At 36.1% G+C, this 23,479-nt stretch overlaps 1 protein-coding gene across 12 annotated transcripts in view; it reads left to right on the top strand.

Annotated features, from left to right (window-relative positions):
* The window catches only part of KCTD1 (potassium channel tetramerization domain containing 1), a 109,299-nt gene that overhangs the window by 47,748 nt on the left and 38,072 nt on the right, over positions 1–23,479 (top strand). For 5 of the 12 annotated variants that reach the window (XM_087961656.1, XM_087961652.1, XM_026670367.2 and 2 more), the window contains exon 2: positions 12,292–12,470. In XM_087961656.1, the coding sequence (XP_087817782.1) occupies positions 12,292–12,470 (179 nt within the window). Of the gene's footprint in view, positions 1–11,701; positions 11,825–12,291; positions 12,471–23,479 lie in introns of all 12 variants that reach the window. The other 7 variants (XM_087961651.1, XM_026670365.2, XM_026670364.2 and 4 more) reach the window with 2 other exon arrangements.

The following is a 23,479-nucleotide window of genomic DNA, read 5'->3' as shown; positions in this document are numbered from 1 at the left end:
GCTTGGGTATATTCTGTATAATAAATAAAATGATTCCATGGACAGTTGGCAAGTACTAATGTGGCAAAAATGTTTAAAGGTGTGATTGGACTGCTCCAATATTATTTCCTTTGTACAGGAAAATGCTTGCATTGTCCTTGTGCATATGTGTGTGAAAAAAGTTGGCATCTGATTATTAGTTTTTGAACGAAAGCTATTGGGTGCAACAAATATGTCATTTATTATTTAATTGATGACATTTGCATGCATTTGTATGTGCACGTGCAACTTGTGTGTGTATACAAATTATGGAGTTGGCATTGTAGTGTTACATCTCTCATTGCTAATATTCAGTTATTGATGAGAAAAAAGAGGATATTTTATATATTTAATCATTAAAAAGTAACATGTAATTGTTATTACACATATAATGTCATCTTGTCACTGGATATAATTCTGCATACTTTATCTAACATAACCTTTGTATTTGATGCCAACTTTATTGTATTATTTGGTCCAAATGAAGTTATACCTTAGTGATTATTGGATGTTTATGCCATTGTGTAACATACATACATTCCTTTGCTTGCTCTGGTTTATCTGACCCTCAATGATAATGGCTCTGCTTGGTAATAACAAATCTATTCTACACAATGTAAAGAGTCAGCAAATCACAGTTAAAAGCAGTTACATAACATATCCAATATAAGTGCATCACATTTTAAGGGTAGGAAAGTCTTCATTTATTCCCCAAAGTCCTCTTGAATAGCCATATTTTTATAGCTGTTCAGAAACATCATAAAAAGGGAGTGCTCCAGATAGGCCAAGGGGGAGGGAAGTTATCAGAGGGTTCAATCTCACACGTCTCAGTAAGTCAAGTCTGCCACTCAACTGGCAGAATCAACCCAGAGAAACAATCCTAGAGTAAGTGAGTCATGTTAGATTTTAAAAGTGCAAAACGATACCTTGAATTGCAGCTAATTTGGCAGATAGTACAGTTCTTTCTGTAGTGATGTTACATAGGCAAATCAAGGCACACCATAATGATTCAGATCATTGCATACTCTACCAGCAAACGCTTCCAGGTAGCCTTCAAAGCCATGTAAAATGCATTGCAGTAATCCACATGCAAGGTGATAAGGGCAGAGTATCCTATTTTGGAAATTGCTACAATTGGTACACAACGTGTAGTTTGTGCAAAACCTCTTACGGGAAGCAGGAAATGTAAGTTGGAATCAGTTAGCTTTCAAATCCATTGCCACTCCATTTGCTGGGATTAAGTTTTTCCATGTCCACATCCTAACAGTCTCTATGCATCAAGTCAGGATTTCTTCTACATTTCCTACTCAATCTGGTATGGGCATCTTCTGCAAATTGCTGATATAATCCTCAGTGAATGACTTCTTTTATGTGGATGCTGAATAACAAGGAGGAAAATGGCCGAATCCTGCAGCTTCCTATACAGATAGTCTTCAACCTACAATCAGTCGCTTGGTGATTATTCAAAGCTCTGATGGACCTAGTTGTGGGGGTATTTGTGATCCAGGTTCAGAGTTCCAAAAATATAACTCCAGATACAAACAGTGCACAGAAATAGCTTTCAGGGAAGATTCATCTACTTTCACCTGTAATTACTATAATTTATTTTATAGAATTGTGTTGATCAGGCAAGATGAATTAAGCTGGTTGAGTTGTTTAGAGAAAAATAATAGCTTCTGAGTAACTATTTTTTATTGTTGATAAGCTACATTCCTTGTTAACTGAAGCAAGAGAAACCTTTTTGAGAATTTCAAGACTACTTGCAAATTGGTTCAATATATATTGTGGGTATGCCTTTGCATCTTATCTTTAGCTGTCTTCCAGGACTGCAGTAATTCCCCAAAGTATCTTGAACAGACTTGTAGACACCCAATTACTGATATATATTCCAATAAAAGCTGTAATTCGGGCCCACACAAATTATTTGCTTAACTGAGCATAATCTATGAGTTATGTAGGATGCCATTATGCAGCAATCATATGCTCTTGCTACTTGCGTAGAACTGGAAAAAATAGAGAAATTTTCAAGTACCTGATAGGCCATAATCCAAAGGCTATTAAGTAGTTTCAGTTTGGTGTGTTACAAAGTAGAAGCTCATGTATGTGTTGGCTGCCTGACTCAGGAAAGTTTCCCAGGAAACATAAATGGTCTTGAGAGATTTATTTATTGAACTTTATTTTACACAATCGTCTTCCAACTATTTAGTAAACATAAAAAGTATACACTTTAAATACTTGATGTAATGAGCAATCCTATTGCTTTTCCAGACACACAGCACTAGAAAGGAGCCCACTGATTGGTTTAGAATTTGGAATCAGCTAGACTGCTGAGAGATCAGAAAAGGGTAGGTTAAGAAGGACAGGGAGTGAGCGCACCTAAGAGCTGAATGCAGTCAATAGTTGCTGGCAGCTTGTGACTCAGGTTGCTTTTGTACAGCCCAGGAAGACTCAACTATCTCAGTAATGGCCAGGAAGCCCCAGGCACCCCAGTCTAGTCCCAATCACAGTTACTCTCCACAGTGCACTCCATGGCCCCTGCAACCCTATGCTGCACGCTATTTGACCTTCACTCTCTTCTTGCTCCCACTGTTGGTGAGGTACGCCTGCCCTGATTTGCCCTGGCCCTTCATTTGCTTCATGAAGAAAATTCCATGTACAGCCTTGCAAAGAAAGCCTTGTATGGTCAGCAGCCGCTTCACAAATGGTCAAGCCAGGCATTCTTGGTCAATAGAAGGAGCAAGAAAATGTCAAGGGTCAGTTAGGGTGATATAGACTGAAGAATGCAGCGGGGGCCAAAAGGGCATCAATGGTGGGAGATCAGTGGGTTTGGGGTAGTTTAGAATTATTTTTTATTGTGTTTAATAGATTAGGTACAACCCAGTACTATGCTTTTTGTTTAAAAGGTGCATTGATGGTTGATTTTGGCTGGAGGGAAAGGTTCCTATCTGCTACCTAAGACAGGCTACTTTGCCCTCCAAAGCAGTAAGGTTCATCCAGCAACTTCTTTCTCCTAAGGCAAATCTAAATGTATACAGCAGGCAATGTAACATTACAAAGTGTGTATTTGGCAGTGAGGCTAGGTAAACTCAAAAATAGATATCACATATCTATGGTTTATTCAACCATGATTGGTAAAAGAGTTCAGAGGTACTAAACTGTAAAACAAAGTTTGTAAATGACCATAGCTGATATTAGGCAACATACTTGTTTAAAATGTAATGTGTTTATTCTGGGTTTAATTAAATGTTGTAAACCTAGCCTCAGTGATAGCAGATTTTGTGCTGTTTTGTATAAACCTAACAGTTTCCAGGATGCAAAATACAAAGTAGCAATAATTTTATATTCTTTGTAATGTCCTTGAGAATGAAGCAATATTTCTTCAGTGCTAAGAGAATAGCATTTCACAATTTTTTACCCATAACAGTTTATGGTAAACAACATGATCAAGATTCCAAATGAAGTTTTCTACTGTAATAAAAATCCTTTTTCAAATGTGCTTCTTACAGTACACTTGTTTGCAGTAGCAGATCCACTGCTGTTACAATTCAGGCTAAAGAATAGAGCTGCTGATTCCTGTTGGGTGCCATAGAGTTCACTTGACCAACTTTTCATTCTGATAGTTACAATAATTTTCCATTTACACAGACCTTTGCCTGGCCAACATCATTCATTATTTCTACACAATCACAGATTATTTTCTGCTTAATATTACTCAAAACAGGATAAAGGAAAGCTAATTGCTGAAGTATGAAATCCCCCCAAATTTGGTAACCTAGCCCGTTTTTTTTTTGTAGCTTTTACAGTACTTTCTAATATATACACAGAACAAATGACTAGAACACATCATTTATAAATCTATGAAGACGTTGTGAAATGTTATATTAAATTTTATCTTTAATTTTAAAGCACAATATATAGTAATGTATCTGGAAACTGAAAGGATACATCACATTGAGAAACAAATTGGTTTTATTGATAACAAAGCCTTGAGAGGAGGATCTACAATCCCTTTATAGAAGTAAATTAGAATATGCATGCAATTTTATACAGCAGCAAGATATTTGATTGGACGTAGACAAGTGTTTGGATACAATAGATTGTCTAGTGAGGTCAAAGAAGCAATTAAGATATAATTGTGAGGTAATGGAGTAACACTACAAAGAGAATGAGGTTTTGAAAGAACAAAGAGGCAGTATTTCATGAACATTATTTCTAGGGAGGTAGCGCCTTATTTTTTTCCTCAGCTTATCAGCATTCCTTAGCTGTCTAAATGTTTTATGACTGAACTTACTTGCCCTGGAAAAGTGTATTTGGGTTAAAGTCTTTTAGCTTGATCACCCAGATTCTCTTTCAAGATTAACTATTTTTGATCTAGGATAATAACCAAAACACTCTCTTTTTCTTAGAGAGCTGTGCAATATTCTGGAATTAATTTTCGTGACTATTTTATCTTCTCTAAAATATTTTGGAAATACAGTTCAAGACAGTATACAAGTACCTCTGCTCAAACACTCTTTCCTGCATTGTGGCAGTAAAATTAGTTTATGTCAGTAAAATGTGATACCAACTTGTCTTGATGCCTGTTGGATTTGCTTTTATATAAAAAATAAAAATATTCCCCCAATTGTCAGTGACATAATTTGATTTTAGATTTTAGGTAACTAAAACATTAGAAGTAGCCATTAATTGGTTGAATTAAATAATGAAAACAATTTATTTTCTTTTAAAATTATTAATCATGTTAAAGGGAGGAAAACAGTGAACACAAACAGTAAAAAATAGTGACAATATTACAGAAAAAATGGGTTTTTGTATTACTCGAAAATAATTTTTCTTAATATCTTTAGATAAAAACATGATTCATCTATGTTATTTTTAAGGTAAATTATTAAACAAAATATTGATTAGTTTAGTAAATCTGGAACTAAGCCAAGTTGGAGAATAAACTTAAGTGTCAAATTGTGACTGTTTTTTCCCCAGGATTGTACCCTAGCTGCTCAGAGAAAAGAGGACCAATGTGCTCTCAGAAGTATCTTTTGTCTTCAAATCCAAAGTGCTGCACAAATGTGTTATATGATAACCTCTCTTTATCAATTTTAGGTGACCTTATAATAGGTTTTTCATTCTTTCTCAGTGGAAGACTTATTAAATCAACTTTTAAACCACAGTGATATTAATCTTTAGAAACCAATACTGGTGTGAATTGTATGAATTTGTTGATTGGAAGCTGATTTACATGATCTGGACAATAATAAACTTGCTAAGTCATTTTTCACATGCATGACTATAAAGAGAAATCAACTTGCAAAATTAAAAAAGATTATTGCATCGTTTTCCTGCTTTCCCATAGACTTCTTACTACTGAATTTTTACATCACTTTGCAGTAATTCAGACTTTTTTTTCTTAATGCAGGTAAAGTAATTTGTCATGCTGTTAGGCAACATTTTTAGGCATAACTAATCATTAGAAAAATGATTATAACAATTAAATTCTATTAAATTTGTTTTGATAGTAACCCTTTGATATTTGACCTTACTTCATACACTACAGACCTATACTAGGCAGAAGTATAGAACTGCTTTTCGTCACTGAGGTCTTAAATTTACAGATTTACAGATAATCAGAGTTGGAAGGGACCTTCTGGGTCATCTAGTCCAACCCCCCCACCCAAGCAGGAGACCCTACACCATTTCTGACAAATGCCAGTCCAATCTCTTCTTGAAAGTCTCAAGTGAGGGTGCTCCCACAACTTCTGAGGACAAGCTGTTCCATTGGTTGATTGTTCCCACTGTCAGAAAGTTTCTCCTCATTTCTAGGTTAAATCTCTGTTCAGTTTCCATCCATTATTCCTTGTCTGGCCTATAGGAGCTTTAGAAAATAGCTTGACCCCTTCCTCCCTGTGGCAGCTCCTCAAATATTGGAAGACTGCTATCATGTCTCCCCTGGTCTGTTCGTTGTATGTTTTAGCCTCCAGTCCCCCAATCATCCTGGTTGCTCTTCTCTGTACTATTTCTAGAGTCTCAACATCTTTTTTATAATGTGGTGACCAAAACTGGATGCAGTACTCTAGGTGTGGTCTTACTAAGGCTTTATAGAGTGGTATTAGTACTTCCCTTGATCTTGACTGTATCCCTCTGTTAATACAACTTAGGATTGCATTAGCTTTTTTGGCGGCGGCTGCACAGTGCTGGCTCATATTTAGCTGGTTGTCCACTAAGTCTCCAAGATCCCTCTCACAGTTACTGCTATTGAGCCTGGTTTCACCCAGTCTATACGTGTACTTTTGGTTTTTCTTGCTTAAGTGTAGGACTTTACTTTTCTCTATATTGAATGATAATTTGACATCCAAGAACACCCCCAAACCCCATACTTAGTCCTGAAGAGGGAATGCCAATCTATTCAATAATACGATTGGCCAGTTTATGGATATGAATATTGTTCAACCAAATGTTTATCCATAATGCAGGGATTCAGCCTTCCTGTGTTGAATCTCATTAAGCCAATCTTGGCAGTTTCCTGTCACTCAGATAATAAAAAAACATCTGCCAACATCTAGAAACAAGTAAAGTAATAACTAGCAGCAAGCACGGGTTTGTTAAAAACAGATCATGCCAAACCACCTTATTTCATTCTTCAGCATAGTGACTAAATTTGTAGACCAGTGAAATATTGTGGACATAATATACTTAACTTCAGCGAGGCATTCAACAAAGTAGACCACAACCTACTTCTTGGTAAGCTAGAAAAAAAGTGGGATAAATAGCATCACCATCAGTTGGATTTGCAACTGGCTGACAAACTGTACTCAACAAGTAGTCTTTAATGAATCTAAGTCTACATGTAGGGAAGTAAGCAGTGGGGTGCCACAAGGTTTTATCTTAGGCACAGTACTCTTCAATATTTTCATAAACAGCTTAGATGAGGGAATAGAAGGGGAACTTACCAAATTTGCAGATGAGAGTAAGCTAGAAGGAATAGGTAACACCCTAAAACCTAGGATCAAGATCGATCTTGACACACTTGAACACTGGGCTCTATCTAATGAATGAAATTCAATGTAGAGAAAAGTAAAGTCCTACACTTAGGCAAGAAAAACCAAAAATACATTTATAGACTGGGTGACACCAGGCTTAATAGCAGTAACTGAGAGAGATCTTGGAGTCTTAGTGGACAACCAGATAAATATGAGCCAGCAGTGTGCAGCAGCAGCCAAAAAAAGCCAATGCAGTCCTAAGTTGCATAACAGGGATACAATCAAGATCAAATGAAGTACTAATACCATTTTATAAAGCCTTAGTAAGACCATACCTAGAGTATTGCATTCAGTTTTGGTCACCACATTATAAAAAAGATGTTGAGACTCTAGAAAAAGTACAGAGAAGAGCAACCAGGATGATTGGGGGACTGGAGGCTAAAACATACAATGAACGGTTGCAGGAACTGGGCTTGGCTAGTAAGGAGAAGGATCAGGGGAGACATGATAGCGGTCTTCCAATATTTGAAGGGCTGCCACAGGGAGGAAGGGGTCAAGCTATTTTCTAAGGCGCGTGTAGGCCAGACAAGGAATAATGGATGGAAACTGAACAAGGAGAGATTTAACCTGGAAATAAGGAGAAATTTTCTGACTGAGAACAGTCAACCAATGGAACAGCTTGCCTTCAGAAGTTGCGGGAGCTTCATCACTTGAGTCTTTCAAGAAGAGATTGGACTGCCAATTATCAGAAATGGTATGGGATCTCCAGCTTGGACAGGGAGTGAGACGAGATGATCTACAACAGGGGTATCAAACTCGCATCGTCACAGCGGCATTACGTGATGTATCAGGACTTTCCCCCCCTTTGCTAAACTGGGCAGGGCTGGGGCCAGTGTGTGACATATTTGGCCCATGGGTCGTGAGTTTTATTTCTTTTATTTATTTATTTTATATAAATAATTATTATTAGATAACAGGTCTAAGTATAAACATACATGAAATGAATATGAATAAGAAAAAAAAAACCAATAGGACAGGGACGGTAGGCACGTTGGTGCGCTTATGCATGCCCCCTACAGACCTCTTAGCAAAGGGGTGAGGTCAATAGTAGACAGTCTAAGGTTAAAGTTTTTGGGGTTTGGGGAAGAAACAACACAGTCAGGTAGAGTATTCCAGACGTTGACCACTCTGTTGCTGAAGTCGTATTTCCTGCAATCAACTTTGGTGCGGTTTACCTTGAGTTTATCTCTATTGTGTGCTCTTGTATTGTTGTGGTTGAAGCTGAAGTATTCATTGGCAGGTAGGACATTGCAATATATAATTTTATGCACTATACTTAGATTGAACCGAAGGTGGCGTAGTTCTAGGTTGTCTAGGTCTAAAATTTCAAGTCTGGTGGCATAAGGTATTCTGCTATGAGTAGAGGAGTGGAGAGCTCCTCTAATATTTCTGGACTTTCTCAACTGTGCTAATATCTATATGTAATGCGGGTTCCAGACTGATGAGCTATATTCAAGTATTGGTCTAGCAAATGTTTTGTATGCTCTAGTTAGTAAAGTGATATTACCAGAGAAAAAGCTATGCAGGAATAGGTTTACAACACTTAATGCCTTTTTGGCTATGTAGTTACAGTGGGCTCTAGTACTTAGATAATTTGAGATGAGTACTCCAACGTCCTTGACAAAGTTTGGGTCATCAACAAGGTCTTGACTATTCAGCTTGTATTTTATTTTCTGATATTTTTTTTTGCCAATATGTAAGACAGAGCATTTATTTGTTGAGATTTGAAGTTGCCATTTGTTTGACCATTCTGATACATAGTCAAGGTCTTTTTGAAGGGTAGCAGTATTGTCTGTGGTGTTGAATAACTTTACATCATTAGCAAAAAGAACTCAGTTGCTCTTAGTATGATCACAGAGATCATTTTTGTAGAGCATGAAGAGAGTTGGTCCCCCAAGTGGTGTCTTGGGGGACACCGCTGTTGACAGGTACAGGATTTGATAGGACGCTCCCATTTTTGACCATTTGTTGCCTGTTTGACAGGAATGTTTCTATCCAGTTATGCAGTTGTCCAGAGATACCATAATATTTTAGTTTTAGGAGTAGTTTGTTGTGTACCACTGAATCAAAGGCTTTACAGAAGTCTATGTAAATTGCGTCAATTGCTTTGACCTGATCAAGATGTGTAGTCCATATGTTTTTGCAGTGTAAGAATTGCAGATTACAGGATAGTTTTTTTCTGAAACCAAAATGTTTGCTAGAGAGTAGGTTGTTTGTCTCTAAGTGGAGGATAATGGATTGGTTAATAATTGATTCCATGACTTTATAGGTGACGCAGCATAAGGAGATTGGTCTGTAATTTTCCACTAGGCTGGGTCTCCCTTTTTGAAGATGGGGATGACCGTGGCTAGTGACCATAGGTTTGGCAAGGAGCTGGTCCTGAAATATTTTTTAAAGATTATGCTTAGAGGTTTGGTTATGGCAGTGGATAGCTTTTTTAAGAAGTAGGCACATATTCCAATAGATAGAGATGGTTTTAGATTGCGTAGTGCTTTTTCAACATTGTCTTCTCTAAAAGTTTCTGTAAAAAGAGTTTGACATCCCTGACCTATAAGGTCCCTTCCAACTCTGTTAATCTGTAATCTGAGAGAGTATATGTCACCACCTTAATAATGATACTTCACTTCAGCCTCTAAATGATTTTTCCCAGTGGTTTCGTAGGAGTATTAAATAGCATGGGGGACAGTATTGAGTTTTGTGGAAGCATACAGCACAACTGCAGAGGGATCCTACAGAAGATCCACAGCACTGTGATCACCATTTGTAACCTCAGCAGAGTTTTGACAGGCAAAGTCAATGGGGGAAGCCAGATTCACTTAACAATCATGTGATTCACTTAACAACAGTGATTTGCTTAACAACTGTGCCAAAAATGATTCACTTATCCACATGACTATCTTAAAGACTGTGCTACAAATTGTCATAAAATCTGATCAGGTCATGTGACAATTTGCTTTAAGTTCTTATAAAGGTTTATAAAAATGATAATGATATATTTTATGACTAATTAAAAGGATGTACTACAACTAGGTAGTTTTGTCTAACTGAATAAGTTTAACCCTGGTATTTGTACCATGGTTTATATTCTACTGATAAATTGAAAATATGTTATGGAGGAATATGACAGTGGAGACTTTGTGATGTAGTTATCCAAAGCTTAATTGTGATCTGTTTATTGGAAGAAAAAAGTTTTATAAAGGAAATAATGTTTTGATTCTATAGGACAATTTTTTTCTTTTCTAGTGATCATTTTGTATGAAATCATCTCTCAATTCCTCCAAATATATTTAATTTTACTTTGTAATATTGTCAAACTTTACACTTTATCAGTGTCATCTTCCATTCCTAATACTAAGCATATAATCACATCTTACATGCTGGTTACAGTCTTCCCACACCAATGATTGCTTGATAAATAAACTAGTTTATTTCCAGGTAGACTTTTCCAGCATTTCCAGATCCTGTATTCATAGTACTCTTGTCAATAGGGATAAGTAGAAATAACAAAATATATTTTTCTTTACACAGATTTGTTTGTTTGCTCTCTTTGGAATTCATTATTTGGATTTAGTGTTACATTGCTGTTTATCTGGGATCATTAAACATACATTCAGTTATGGAATAAAATTGCTATTTTTGTTTTCAAAGAACATGATATAAAATGTTACAAATTAAGTATTTTTTCTATTTATGTATTTACTTATTTGCAGTATCGTATTATATGATCAGTTATAGTAAATTACTTGTTCAATAGAAGAATTTGCCTATTTTAACCAGAAATGATCCAACTAATATGCAGGTCAACATCATATACTTAGGTGATACGTCATAATTCTAAGCAAAAAGAAATATTTGCAGCTGTGAGGGAGACATTTAAAAAAAAATCTTAGGATTTTGAATTACTTTAAATATTCCACTTTTTAGAACTAGAAGTACTGTTTCATAATTCTTATTTTGTAATGCCTATAAATCTTTTGAGATAGTCTTCATCCTGATCTCTGAATGAATACAAATCTACAGTTGCTTTCAGGAGTAGTTGCCATTAAATTAACTGTGAATGCAGTAAATCTATTTTTGAATGGATACATATATGACTACACAGTCACATGCTCAAAATCACTTAAGAAGTACTCATTTTTTTTCTCTTAAATGTTACTAAATTATTAACATTGGTTTGTAAAACTAAATGGATCGGAACATGAACAAAATATGTTGTACTTCAGCATGCCTTCTGTAAAATGGTGCTTTTCTTTCCTGAAAACTCTAGGGTATAGCTGATATCCTCAGTCAACATATCCCAAGTTCATCATTAAGTATATATGTTAAGAGTTAGTAAAGCTGTCTTACAAATGTGACCAGATTTAGATCTGTTTACATTCCACAATTTTGAAACTGGTCTGCCTTGCTGGTTTCAGCAGAATGCTTCCTTTTGCTCTGCCCCACCCTAACTGTGTACAGGTCTACTGCTTGCTTTTTACTGACATTGCATTTCCAGTTTGATTGAGGTGTTTGTTTCATCTGCATTTGCTTGTGGTGCTCCTTTTTGGAGATTTCATGGGGAAGCAGCTGGGAATAGTGGCTTACTTGGGCAGAGAGGGGCATCTGTCACAACTTGTTTAATATTTACATGGAAAATGTCTTTCTCAAAGGCTTTCGGTGCCCCATGTTTTACAGTACATGAACAGTTGGCTAGTCCAGGTGTTTCCTCTCCTCTTTGCGTGATATGTGACTTGGAAATTCAAGAGAAGAGTTGCAGAATGGAAGAGCTAAGGGTTTGTATTTACCTATTCTAACTGCTTAGGAGATAGAAGGGTTTGGGGCACAACAAACGGCTTCCTCTCCCCTTTCCTGGAAACTATATTTTTGAACTGAGGTGTTAAATCAGTATACTTTAATGACTTAACCAGCCTCTGAAATAACGCATTGATCAGTTTTTGTTTTTAGCCAAAAGTCTGAAAATACTGCCTTACCATCATGTAGGTTTAAACGCCATAATATCTATTGGACGTTATAATTGTAGTGCACTAAATTTCAACTTTTAAAACTAAATTATTCTTAAAATTATATTTAAATATAAAAATTAATGGTATCTTTTTGTTTTATTCACTCCTAAATGTGAGTGTTTAGTATTTAATTATTGTTATTTTTCATTCATTACTGTTATTATTATTACTGTTATATTACTGTTAGCTTTTCTAAAATAGCTCAGATTCCTAACGTGCTTTGTGTCTTTTTACAGGACAGTCGGCCCAATATGTCAAGACCTCTGATCACTAGGTCCCCTGCATCTCCTTTGAACAATCAAGGCATCCCCACACCAGCACAACTCACAAAATCCAATGCACCGGTTCATATTGACGTGGGTGGGCACATGTACACCAGCAGCTTGGCCACACTAACTAAATATCCTGAATCAAGGTAATTCTGAGGACTACGTTGCATTTTTCCAGAAGCTCTGTTAATTTACTCCCTTTTTTCTTTTAGTTTTTATGCTAACTCTTTATTTGGTATTAAATCTTTTCATGTAAAAGTGTGACCCAAGTTTCTGGGTGCCTTAAACTGGTTGTTAGAAAACCTTTTACTAAAGGAAACCCAACAATGTTTCTTTGCTCAAGAGCCACTTAATTTGCATCATATGCCTGAATTACATCATTCCATGTTGATATCTTGTATTATATTTTTCAACACATCTCCTGACAACTTGTGTTGTTTCTACGCCATTATGTTTTGATGGGAAACTACTTAATATTTTTCATAACTAATGATGCAACTGTTAAAAAAGCTAAATGGTATTTTGGGGTATTGAAAAAAAAAGGAGATATCTTGAGCACTGTGTATATACAAAAGCGGGAGTGGACACATTTTCAAAGGACAGTGCCAGAACCAGTGGATTAAAATTATAAGGAAGTAAGCTCAACTAGGCATTGGGAGGAACTTTGCAACTGTACAAGCTATCAGTCAATGGAACAGACTGCCACATGATATGGTGAGTTCTCTTTTACAGTAGGTCTTCAGACAAAGGCTGGATGATCATCTGTTACAGATATGCTAGTGGATTTTTTCATTGAACAATGGGTTGGACTAAATGACCTATCTGGTCATTTCCATTGCTATAATTTTATTATTATACTTTACAGTAAAGTGGCTTTTGCATTGTTGCTCTTTTCATATGGATGTCTGCATTTTTCAGACAACAGATGTACCGTATTTGCCGGCGTATAAGGCGACTGGGCGTATAAGGCGACCCCCAACATTTCCACTCAAAATATAGAGTTTGTTATATACTCGCCGTATAAGACTACCCCTCTTCCACACACCTTCCACTTTTGCACTTTTTTTTTTTTTGACGCACTTTTCTGCTTTGGACAATTTTGAAATGAGCTAATCCAATTTTGAACCAAGAATATGCAAATAGCTATGGAGTTTAGAAATGAGTTTTAAAAATATTTTTCATTGCTTACCATTAAGCGTAAAATATGTTGTAAATAAAATGAGAACACAGGAAACGTTCTCTTCTCAATACAGCTGATCTCTCTCTCTCTCTCTCTCACACACACACACCAAAACCCGGACACTGAAAAGGCTGCCAAGGAACAGTATATTCAATGCCTTCTCTTTAATCAAGAAACAAGGAATTCCTTAGAATCTTTTTTTCCCCAAGTGGCCCTCTTTAAAAAAAATAATGGAGGTAACACTTTCATTCAAAAAGTCTTCCAGTATCTGGAGTCGCTCAGACATATTGAAGTGAGGCAGGAGAGTAAGTGAAATTTGAAATGATCCAGCTACCGTTTTCTTCCCTCCCGCCCGAAGGCCATTATCTCCACGTCAAAGCGAACGAGGGAGGCAAAGAAGCCAAACACGCTAAAAGGATCTCTTTATTTTCCTACACAAGGTCACACCTACTTTTCCGCATTCAAAGGACAACCTCTCCTCACCACCACCACACACACACACACACACCCCAATACCCGCAAACAATGTTCTGGGCATTAATCACCATTGCTACATTAACCTGGTAAATTTATACCCTGCCTCCCCCAGTGTTGCTTTGACGGCAGGATTTCACACAGCGGGCGCTCGCTCGCTCTCTTCTCCGCTCTCCCACCATTCGCACATGTTGGAAGCACCGTAAAACCTGATAACCCACCCGGGGCTCCCCATCCTTAACCTACAGCCGCCCGCATGCAAAACCTGCGTGCAAAAGAAAAAAAGAAAAAGAAAAGTACGCCGCACGTGAGGATCTTGAATCCTCTCCTCCCCACACCGCTAAGGAAGGAAGAGGGGAAAGGTTGCGCAGCGCGTGACGAGTGACACCCGCCACACACACACACACACACACACACACCGCTCCCCCAGCCTCCCTCCCGGCTGCAACTCAAGCTCGAAGTGGGAGTCGGAGTCCTCCCAGCGTATAAGACGACCCCCCACTTGGAGGCATGTTTTTCAGGGCAAAAAAGTCGTCTTATACGCCGGCAAATACGGTATTAATAAGAGTCTGCCCTAAAACATCCTCTTACTATCTAAATCAATGTATCCAGTCAGTTAAAGCAAGAAAGAGATGCTGTTGCTTCCTTGAAGCTATTTTATCCCAGAAGCTCCTTAGACTAAGCTGCCTCAAAATAATTATGGTAGTTGCTAGACTTTTCTGTGTGGCTCCATAAAATTAATAAACAAAAGCATCTGGTACGCAGCAAGTTTGTAATACCAACAGCACACAGTTTTTAAATCATTCAACCATGTAGCAAAAGAAAAAATAGCAAAAAGAAAAAGGAACAGCTTTCTTATTCTAGCCTAACAGCACAAACTTTCATCGTCTCTGATAATCAAAAGATAATAATTCAAAAGAGATTATTAATTAAATAGTGCTTATTTTATCAGATTCTCAAATAGCTCACAAATTGATGGCTAAGTGAAACCGTGATTGCTTACAAACTTACTTCAGTTTTCCTTTGCTTTACGGATCTGCAAAGGTCGTAAATGCAAGGTTTGGTTGTAGAATAGAATAGAATAGAATAGAATAGAATAGAATAGAATACTTTTATTGGCCAAGTGTGATTGGACACACAAGGAATTTGTCTTGGTGTAAATACTCTCAGTATACATAAAAGAAAAGATACATTCATCAGGAGTCGAGAATCATAAGGTACGACACTTAATGATAGTCATAGGTTACAATAAGCAATCAATACTAGGAAACAATATAAATTGTAAGTATACAAGCGACAAAGTTACAGTCATACAGTCACAAGTGGGAGGGGATGGGTGATAAGGAGTGATGACAAGATTTAACAGTAATAGTAGTGCAGACTTTGTAATAGTTGAACAGGGTTGAGGGAATTATTTGTTTAGCAGAGTGATGGCTTTCGGGAACTTGTGTCTAGTGTTCTGGTGTGCAATGTTCTATAGCGTAAAGTTCATTATTTTCATAACTAAGCAGTCACTAAATGAGGCAATCTTTAAGCAAATTGTAAAGTAACCAGATATATTAATATATTTCCTTGCATCAGTTTTCTTCAGAAATATTGCATTGTTTATTTTTAGAAAACATTATTAAATCTGTTGATGACAGATTGGGGGAAGGACTGTAGATTGCTAGGATTTGGATTTGGAATTCACTATTTCCACTTCTTTTATAAAATATGAAAATTGTACAATTTGTAGGGAGAGCACAATATAATTAAGAAACAAAAAATAGTAAAAGTCCCTAAAATACTTAACATAATAAAGCAACAACGGAATGGAGTACTCTGTTTAAAAAAACACAAATTTTGTCAAGCTGGATTATATTGTTCTTCTTGGGTGATCCAGTCTGACAAAAATTCAGAATATATACTATGTATTATATGATTACATAACATAATATATAATGCTTAATAATACATGTAAGGATATAGTGACTTGACTCTTTTCTGACTAACAAATATGCATAAATGTTAAGGTAAATGTAATGATTTTCCTCACTAAGAGAACCCTATTGGCTATTTTGCTATGTTAGTTTTCTATTTCTTCTACCCTATTGCAACCAAAATCTTGGAAGGGTTCTTCACAATATAAGTTGTTTCCATTTAATCTTACCTTCGCAGTCCAGCTGGGTATATAAAATATGCCTTCTTGTAGTTAGCATACATTTTAATTGCTAGCATTAGTTGCATTATTCAATTTAACATGACTGTTATAAAAAAAAACTATACAATGTGATTTTGTTTTAAATTTCTTTTTTGATCTTTGAAATATCTATATTTGTCTTGTTAAAATTAATATCACTATTATAATCAGGAATAAAAGCTATTGCACTGTTTACGCAATTGGTCTCTGCCCTTTTCAGAGAAATTTAAGATTTTAGCTCTATATTCTTCAGCATTAAATTATTGTAAAAGTCATTTTAGCTATGACTAATAGAGAAGAGCTATGGCAAAATGGGTAAGTATTATACAGGTAGTTCTCACTTAACTGCAATTGTTGGAATCAGCAATTCTGTTGCTAAGATGGTTGTTAAGCAAATCATTACGTGGCAGACTTATGACATCTGTTCTATTGCAGTTGTTAAGTGAATTACTTTACATTATATAGAATAGTGACCATGACTTAAAATTTATTGTCTGCTTCTCAGTTGACTTTGCCTGTCGGAAGCCAGCTGTAAAACTCAACACAGTGAGGCAGGATTGCTACAACCATCATAAGTTTCAGGATTACTTTTTCAGAGCCATCATAAATTTGAATGGTTACTAAAATAGGTAGTCATTAACCAAGAAGTAGTTATAAGAAACTAATGGCTATGGCTAGAGCAATTACTGACTCAAATAACAAGTTCTGCTTTGCTGATGGGAATTGCAGTGACTGAGTATTTTCAGATATTAATGATATGTGAAAGTTCTGAATTGTAGCTGGCATATGCTGTTGCTTCTGAATAAAGGCATATTGAGTTGTGTCCTGGCTACATATTGTATTCACTTTTATATTCCTGAACCTGGTATCATGTGTTATTACGTTTCTATCCTGTTCCTGCTCCAAATATTATTTTACTTTATTTTGTCAATGTATTATTTATTCATTTATTGTATTTTTTGATCTTTTCTCTAGAAAGGCTGAGAACAATTTATATAATATTTTTATCTCCAGTTTTGTCCCCACAATTCTTCTGCCTCAGATGCTAATAGAGCTTTTTTAAAACTGAAGAAAAGGCAATTCTGGCTTCTTCATGACTCCTCATTCATTATTCTGCTCTCCCCTTCCTTTGCCATTGATTGTGAGGAAGTCAGCACATACACTGTATCTCAGACTTTCAATCCCAATATTTTAGAGGATATAACTAAAAGAGCTTAAATTTCTATGGAGATTCTCAGTCATCCAGATCATAGTTGTCCCAAAAGTCCTTTTTTCAAGAAGCAACTGGACTTTCTGGTTTTTCTTTGAAGACGTTTCGCTTCTTCAGAAGCTTCTTGGATAAGCAAAAATCGTCGAAGAAAAACTAGAAAGTCCAGTTGCCTCTTGAAAAAAGGACCTTTGGGACAAGTGGGATACTTTTTCTTTTTTCCTGCTTCGTTTAAAATGCAGTTTCTATAAAAGATATGACCTATGCATTGACTAGCAGATATTTATAGGGCTACTGTCAACAAGCAGGATACCTTCTACTTACAGATTTTGGCCATAAATCTTCAGTATTTTGAAGCATAATAATTAAATATTTGCTTCTGAGAAATATTTCTAAACTGCATCCAGTACATTTCAAAATGAAAAATCTTATGCAGGTATTTCCTAAATTGCTATATAGTTGCTAAGTAATTTAATGTACAATGTCTATATAATTGCAGTATTAAACAGATTCATAACTTTGCAGCCAACACCCATGGCCACCCACAGGGCATGTTTGAAGCTTCAGGATATAGCTGCCAAGTTCCAGAATGTTTCTGGCTGGCTCTAGTCCACCTTTTTGTTTGCTTTGTGTTTGGAAAAGTTTATCCTTTGAGAGATTTGTTTACAAGTGCTTAGTTAAGTGGATTGTGAATAGATGAAGATCTTTTGGGTTCAATGCCATTTTCTTCAAACTGATATTTTAGCAATTAAAACTTTATTTAATTATATGTAGCGCTGATGCTTACATATCAGTAACCTCCTCTTTTAAGATTTTGTTATTGTTGTTGCTACTGTTTTATGGCCTACATGGTTTTTATATGATTGCTGGTGCAGGCCGATATATGTGTCCAGGACAGCACAATTCTCTAGATTCTATAAGTGCATTTTTTAGAGCACCATTTAATATAAATTTTTATCTCAATTATTTTGAAGGAGTTAAGTTTTTTTTAAAGTACTCAGTGTGATCAAAATTTCAGTTGCCATGGCAAGTTTTCCTACTAATGAATATAACCTTTAGAATAAATGAAATTTAATTCCTTGGGTTTTTAGCAATGGCCATGCTAGTTTGGATGTGAGAGTTGGTCCATATAGCATCAGATTTGGAAAAGCTGCTGTATTCAGTTTAGAATAAAATAGAAGCCAGGGAGATAACATCTATAGATCTTGGAACATATATGCTTTTCTACTGATAGTTTTAAAAAGACAAAAACTGTCATAGATTGGGATAAGTCAGATTGAATATCTTGATTAGGGAAAGTTTTAGTCACAAAGCAAGCCAATAATAGGCAAGTAGACAGAAGTTTAGTAATGTTTAGTTGGAAAAAATAGAAAGAATAGAAGAAATAAAAAGAATGGAAAACTGCATTGCATTAAAAACTGGATTAAAAATTGAATGCAATTGATTGCAGACTGGATTATATGAAAGATCTTGGAGTCCTACTTAAATGTTTGATTAACTAGAATCTGTGGTAAATGAAAGTTAGTTGCTAATGGAAGTAGTTTGAATGTCATATTTAGTTTCTGATGTCAACAGTCTAGTAGTCAGTGAATCAGAAAATTATTTACCTATTGATCTCAGCTTCTCAGCTCTGATATATTCTTGGATAATAAAGGAACTGAACTGTTTCAATTGAATAAAATAAGTCTTTCCTTTGTATTACAGGGGGGATCCTCTGAGTGGATTTGGTGCTGTATCAAAAGAAAAAAAATTGTCACTAGAAGAGAGAGCCGGCAGGGCATTTGAAAAACTTTTTGAAAACTCTGATAAGATGATAAATATTATAACCCTATATTAATAATGCAATTAAATATGCCTTTTGAAGTGTGACATATAAAATGTATTTTATTTAGTAAACAATCCATTATATTTTTATTCAACTTTTAGTCATTTTTTCCTCCCAGCACTTGCTGGGACAAGTCCTGCTATTTTTTGGCAAGATTTCAGGACTGCTGTGCTGTTGCCTGCTTCCTAGGGCTGAGAGACTGACTGGCCCAAAGTCATCCCCTGGCTTTGTGCTTAAGGCAGGAATAGAACTCCCCGTCTCCCAGTTCCTAGCCTGGTGCTACAATTTCTTCCTTTATGTAATTTAACTCAGCTTGCAGTTTCAATATCCTAGGAAAATATTTTTACCAATTCAAATACTTTTTAAAGTTTTTCTGAAATCCATATTTGAGGAATGAATTGTGAAAACAAGAACTGAATTCCTTGAAGATTTTACAAAAAACCAGGATGAGTCTAATAGCACCTTTTTCCAATTAACAAATTTTATTGGAAAGAATAAGCTTTGGTGAACTGCTGTTTACTTCATCAGGTGCATAGAGTGGCATGATAGACATAGAATTTAAATTGGGATGACTTGGGGGGAAAGCTAGGGGAAGACCATATGCAGATTACATGTGAGACAGATTATAAATAGGATCTATAATAATTGTAACACCATAAGAAAACATTGTGCTTCTTGAGACCTTTTGAAATAGTCCAAAACCTTTGTAAGTGCAGCAATGCTTTGCTTAATTGTGCTATTGAAGTCTCTCTCTTTTTTTTTTTTCAAATTTGTCACTTTGAGATCTGTAATGGAGTATTGTGGAAGTTTGAAACGTTCTCCTTCCTAGTTTTGAGCCCTATGTTAAACTTGTGACCATTGTTATTGCTGTTTTTGCAAAGTTTGCTTCCTTTGTCCTATGTAGAATCCAGAAGGACATTGCTTGCAGATGATTGTTTTGAGGAAAAGCATTTGTACTGTATGTACTATTGATGCCTGTGATTATGTTCTTGAATTAGATGAGGAGTTTGGGTTTGTAGCAGGATCTGGTTCCTATGTTGGCATGTTGTTTCTTTTTTATTTGTGAAAACTAGCTTCAGGTTGAGTGATTGCCTCTATGCAAGTATGGAGCTGGCACTCAGTCCCTGAGAAAGTGCAGCATCATTATCCAGTATGGGCTGTAGTTTATTAATAGTAAGCTTGAATGGCTTGAGCAGATAGTATAAATAGTAAAGAAATAGCTTATGCTATAAACTGTTTTCTTTAGAAGTAATGAAGTTCTGGACCCTTTTGAAGGCAGCCTCACTTATAACACAATGTAATAATCTAACCAAAAAGTTACCAGGGTGTGAATAACCTGTGGAGCTGCCCCTTTCTTAGCAAGGTTGTAGTTGGTAAGTTGACCATAGCTAGTAAAAGACTCTTCAGGTTACTGTGGCCATCTGGATCTCTTGTTACAAGTGATGGATCTAGGAACATTGCCAAAAACTGTAAACCTGCTTCTTTAGGATGAGTGTGGACCACTCCAGGACAGGCAAGGCTTGACTCAAGTGGACAGATGCATCACTCATAAATAGTAGCTTCATCTTGCATGGATTTGTGTCTCAATTTATTGGCCGACATCTAGTCCATTTGCTGTCCAGGCACTAGTTCAGAATACTAAATGCCTCAATCGTGTTAGATGAAAGAAAAGGCAAAGCTAGGTGTAATCTGCATATTAATGGCACCTCGATCCATATTGTTGGTTGACTTCTCCCAGTAATTTTGTATAAGAATGGAGGATAAACAGAGCCCTGGGCCAGTCCATAACATAACTGTCATAAAGAATAATTTAAACTTTAGCACCAGTTTCTGGAAACAATCTTCTAAATAGAAATGGAATCTCTGTAATACAGTGCCCATCCTGACAGCCTGTCCAGGATGAAAACTGTGATTGATCTTATTGAAAGCCATTAGGAGAACCAGATGGACAAACAGGGTCATGTTTGGTCTTTTCACAGCGTGACCAAGGCAGTTTCTGTCCCATATCCCAACCTGAAATTGTGCTGAGACGTATCTTAATAATAATAATAATAATAATAATAATAATAATAATAATAATAATAATAATAATAATAATAATAATAATAATAATAATAAATCAGTTTTATCAACAGAGAATGGCCTTGAATGACCACTACCCACTAAAGTATCTTGCCAAAGAAGGAAATATTGGCCATAGGCCTGTTTATTTAGTTAGTTAGTTAGTTTATTCATTCAATTTATATGGCTATTGTCTCATATTCATGATTCAGAGTCACATAAAAAAACAACACACAAACCAGCAGCCAAGGTAAAAAAACACAAAAACTCAGCAATAGCAAATTAACATAACTAATGTTGTGGTTCAGATTTGATTACTTCAGAAGTGGCCCAAGCATTGCTTCTTTAAATGTATTTAGGAACCCGGATGCAGAAGGTCCTCAACTTCATTTATATCCACCATATGAGATGAGCCATGAGTGCATTTAAGTTATTTGTGTTCCTTCTGCTACAGTTTTCCTCAAGACATTTATATTGGGCAGATTTTCCTGTCAGTGGAAAATCTCCCTTTCCACAGCCACAAAGTACACATCTGGTATAATTTAAAAGAGGCTGTAATATTATTTGAAAAGAAAAAAGTCTGAACAATGTTACGGCTGTTTTGTGAAGTTATCCGAATATAGGGACAATATATACATGGTCACAAGATACAATATTTTCCTCCCTCATACATAAACATAAAGATCTAATTTGCACTACCGCTTTTCTTTTTATTCTTGTTAAAGGTAATAATTAATTTATATTCTTGTGCAAGTAGACATTATGTTTTGAGTGACAGTAATTTATGGCTTCAGTTAAGCAGCTATAACCACAAATTCTAAATAGTAGCAACAAACATTTTCCGCCTACAAAGTCTCTTGAAAAGTAGATTCTAAATTTTCCTGGCCATATAGTTAGAATGAGATCCAGGTTTACTCAGGTTCATCAAGACTTTTCTAGGCTTTTTTACCCATCTGAAAATTGATTTCTTTTTAAATAGCTTAAGATGATGCTTCAGGCTTCACAGCTTATATTAAAAAAATGAATTCTCTTCTTGTCTTAGAGCACCCCAAATAGTCAATACTAAATTGACAAATGATCCTTTAAGTATATCTATTGAATCTATTTTCTTCAGGCCCTTGTGGGAGATAATTCATCAAAAGTATCACTATCTTAATGATTCATTTCAGAAAAAAGAAATAAGGTGAAAATTGGATAACTTCCCATTTCATTCTTAGCTTTGTAAGGAAAGAATTACAAACATTGGGGTAAACTAGCCAGAGTACACGCTAAACTAAAATGTTTGTGCATGTTTCTTTTAGAAATAGGTTTCTGTTAAAGAAGGTTACATAGCAGATATTTTCTGAAAAGGAAGTGAAGGAATGGGTAATTGCAGGTATGCTTTCTGTCCCTAAATTGCTTACCTTTTCTTAGGAATGCCTTGATATTCCAAGGGCACATTTGAACAAAATAGTATTTTTTGTTTTAATTTTAACATGATTATATTAGTGTTAAACTATTTTTCTTTGCTATTTACCGTATTTGCCGGCGTATAAGACGACTGGGCGTATAAGACGAGCCCCCAACATTTCCACTCAAAATATAGAGTTTGTTATATACTCGCCATATAAGACGACTCCCCCACTTGAGGCATGTTTTTCAGGGCAAAAAAGTCATACGCCGGCAAGTGCGGTTAAGTTGTAACACTTGGGGTATTCTGGATATAATTCTTGATTGACACCCCCGCCCCTTTCCCCCAAACTTACAAAGCCACCAAAATGCTTTAGAGAGGCAGCTTCGCCTTTCTTAGGCTGGCACTCAATTCCTCTCCCTTTCTTTGTGACACCGTTGAGCGATCTGCTTTTTCAGGGGAAAATAAATAAATAAAAATAAAACTGGACGAAAAACAGTCGAGTTGTTTCTTAATATCTTTCCACCTCCCCAACCAATTTGTCTCCAAGGGTGCACCACACTGATTGCGACATTAATTATTTCAGAGAGAGAGGGTGGGGGAAGAAATCTTTGCTTCCTACTGTGGCTTTTTCCTGCGCATCATTTTTTCCCTTGGCTTTGTGGTTGTTACTTCTTACAGGAGGGATAATGAAATACCCACGCTGGGAGAAAGCGGAAAGGATGTCTATTTTCCTGCTCACTAACTTTCCAGAAAGCGTTGAGTTCCTACCCCGAGACTTGCCAAAAGTCCAGTTCATTCATTGCTACCTTTCTCCAATGAGATCCAGATCTGTTTCC

This window comes from Notechis scutatus, chromosome 3, assembly GCF_049901735.1.
Source record: "Notechis scutatus isolate UNSWTSFEM ecotype Mainland chromosome 3, rNotScu1.2, whole genome shotgun sequence".
Lineage (NCBI taxonomy): Eukaryota > Metazoa > Chordata > Lepidosauria > Squamata > Elapidae > Notechis > Notechis scutatus.
The sequence above is the reverse complement of the archived record's forward strand: the minus strand, read 5'-3'. Positions and strand labels throughout refer to the sequence as shown.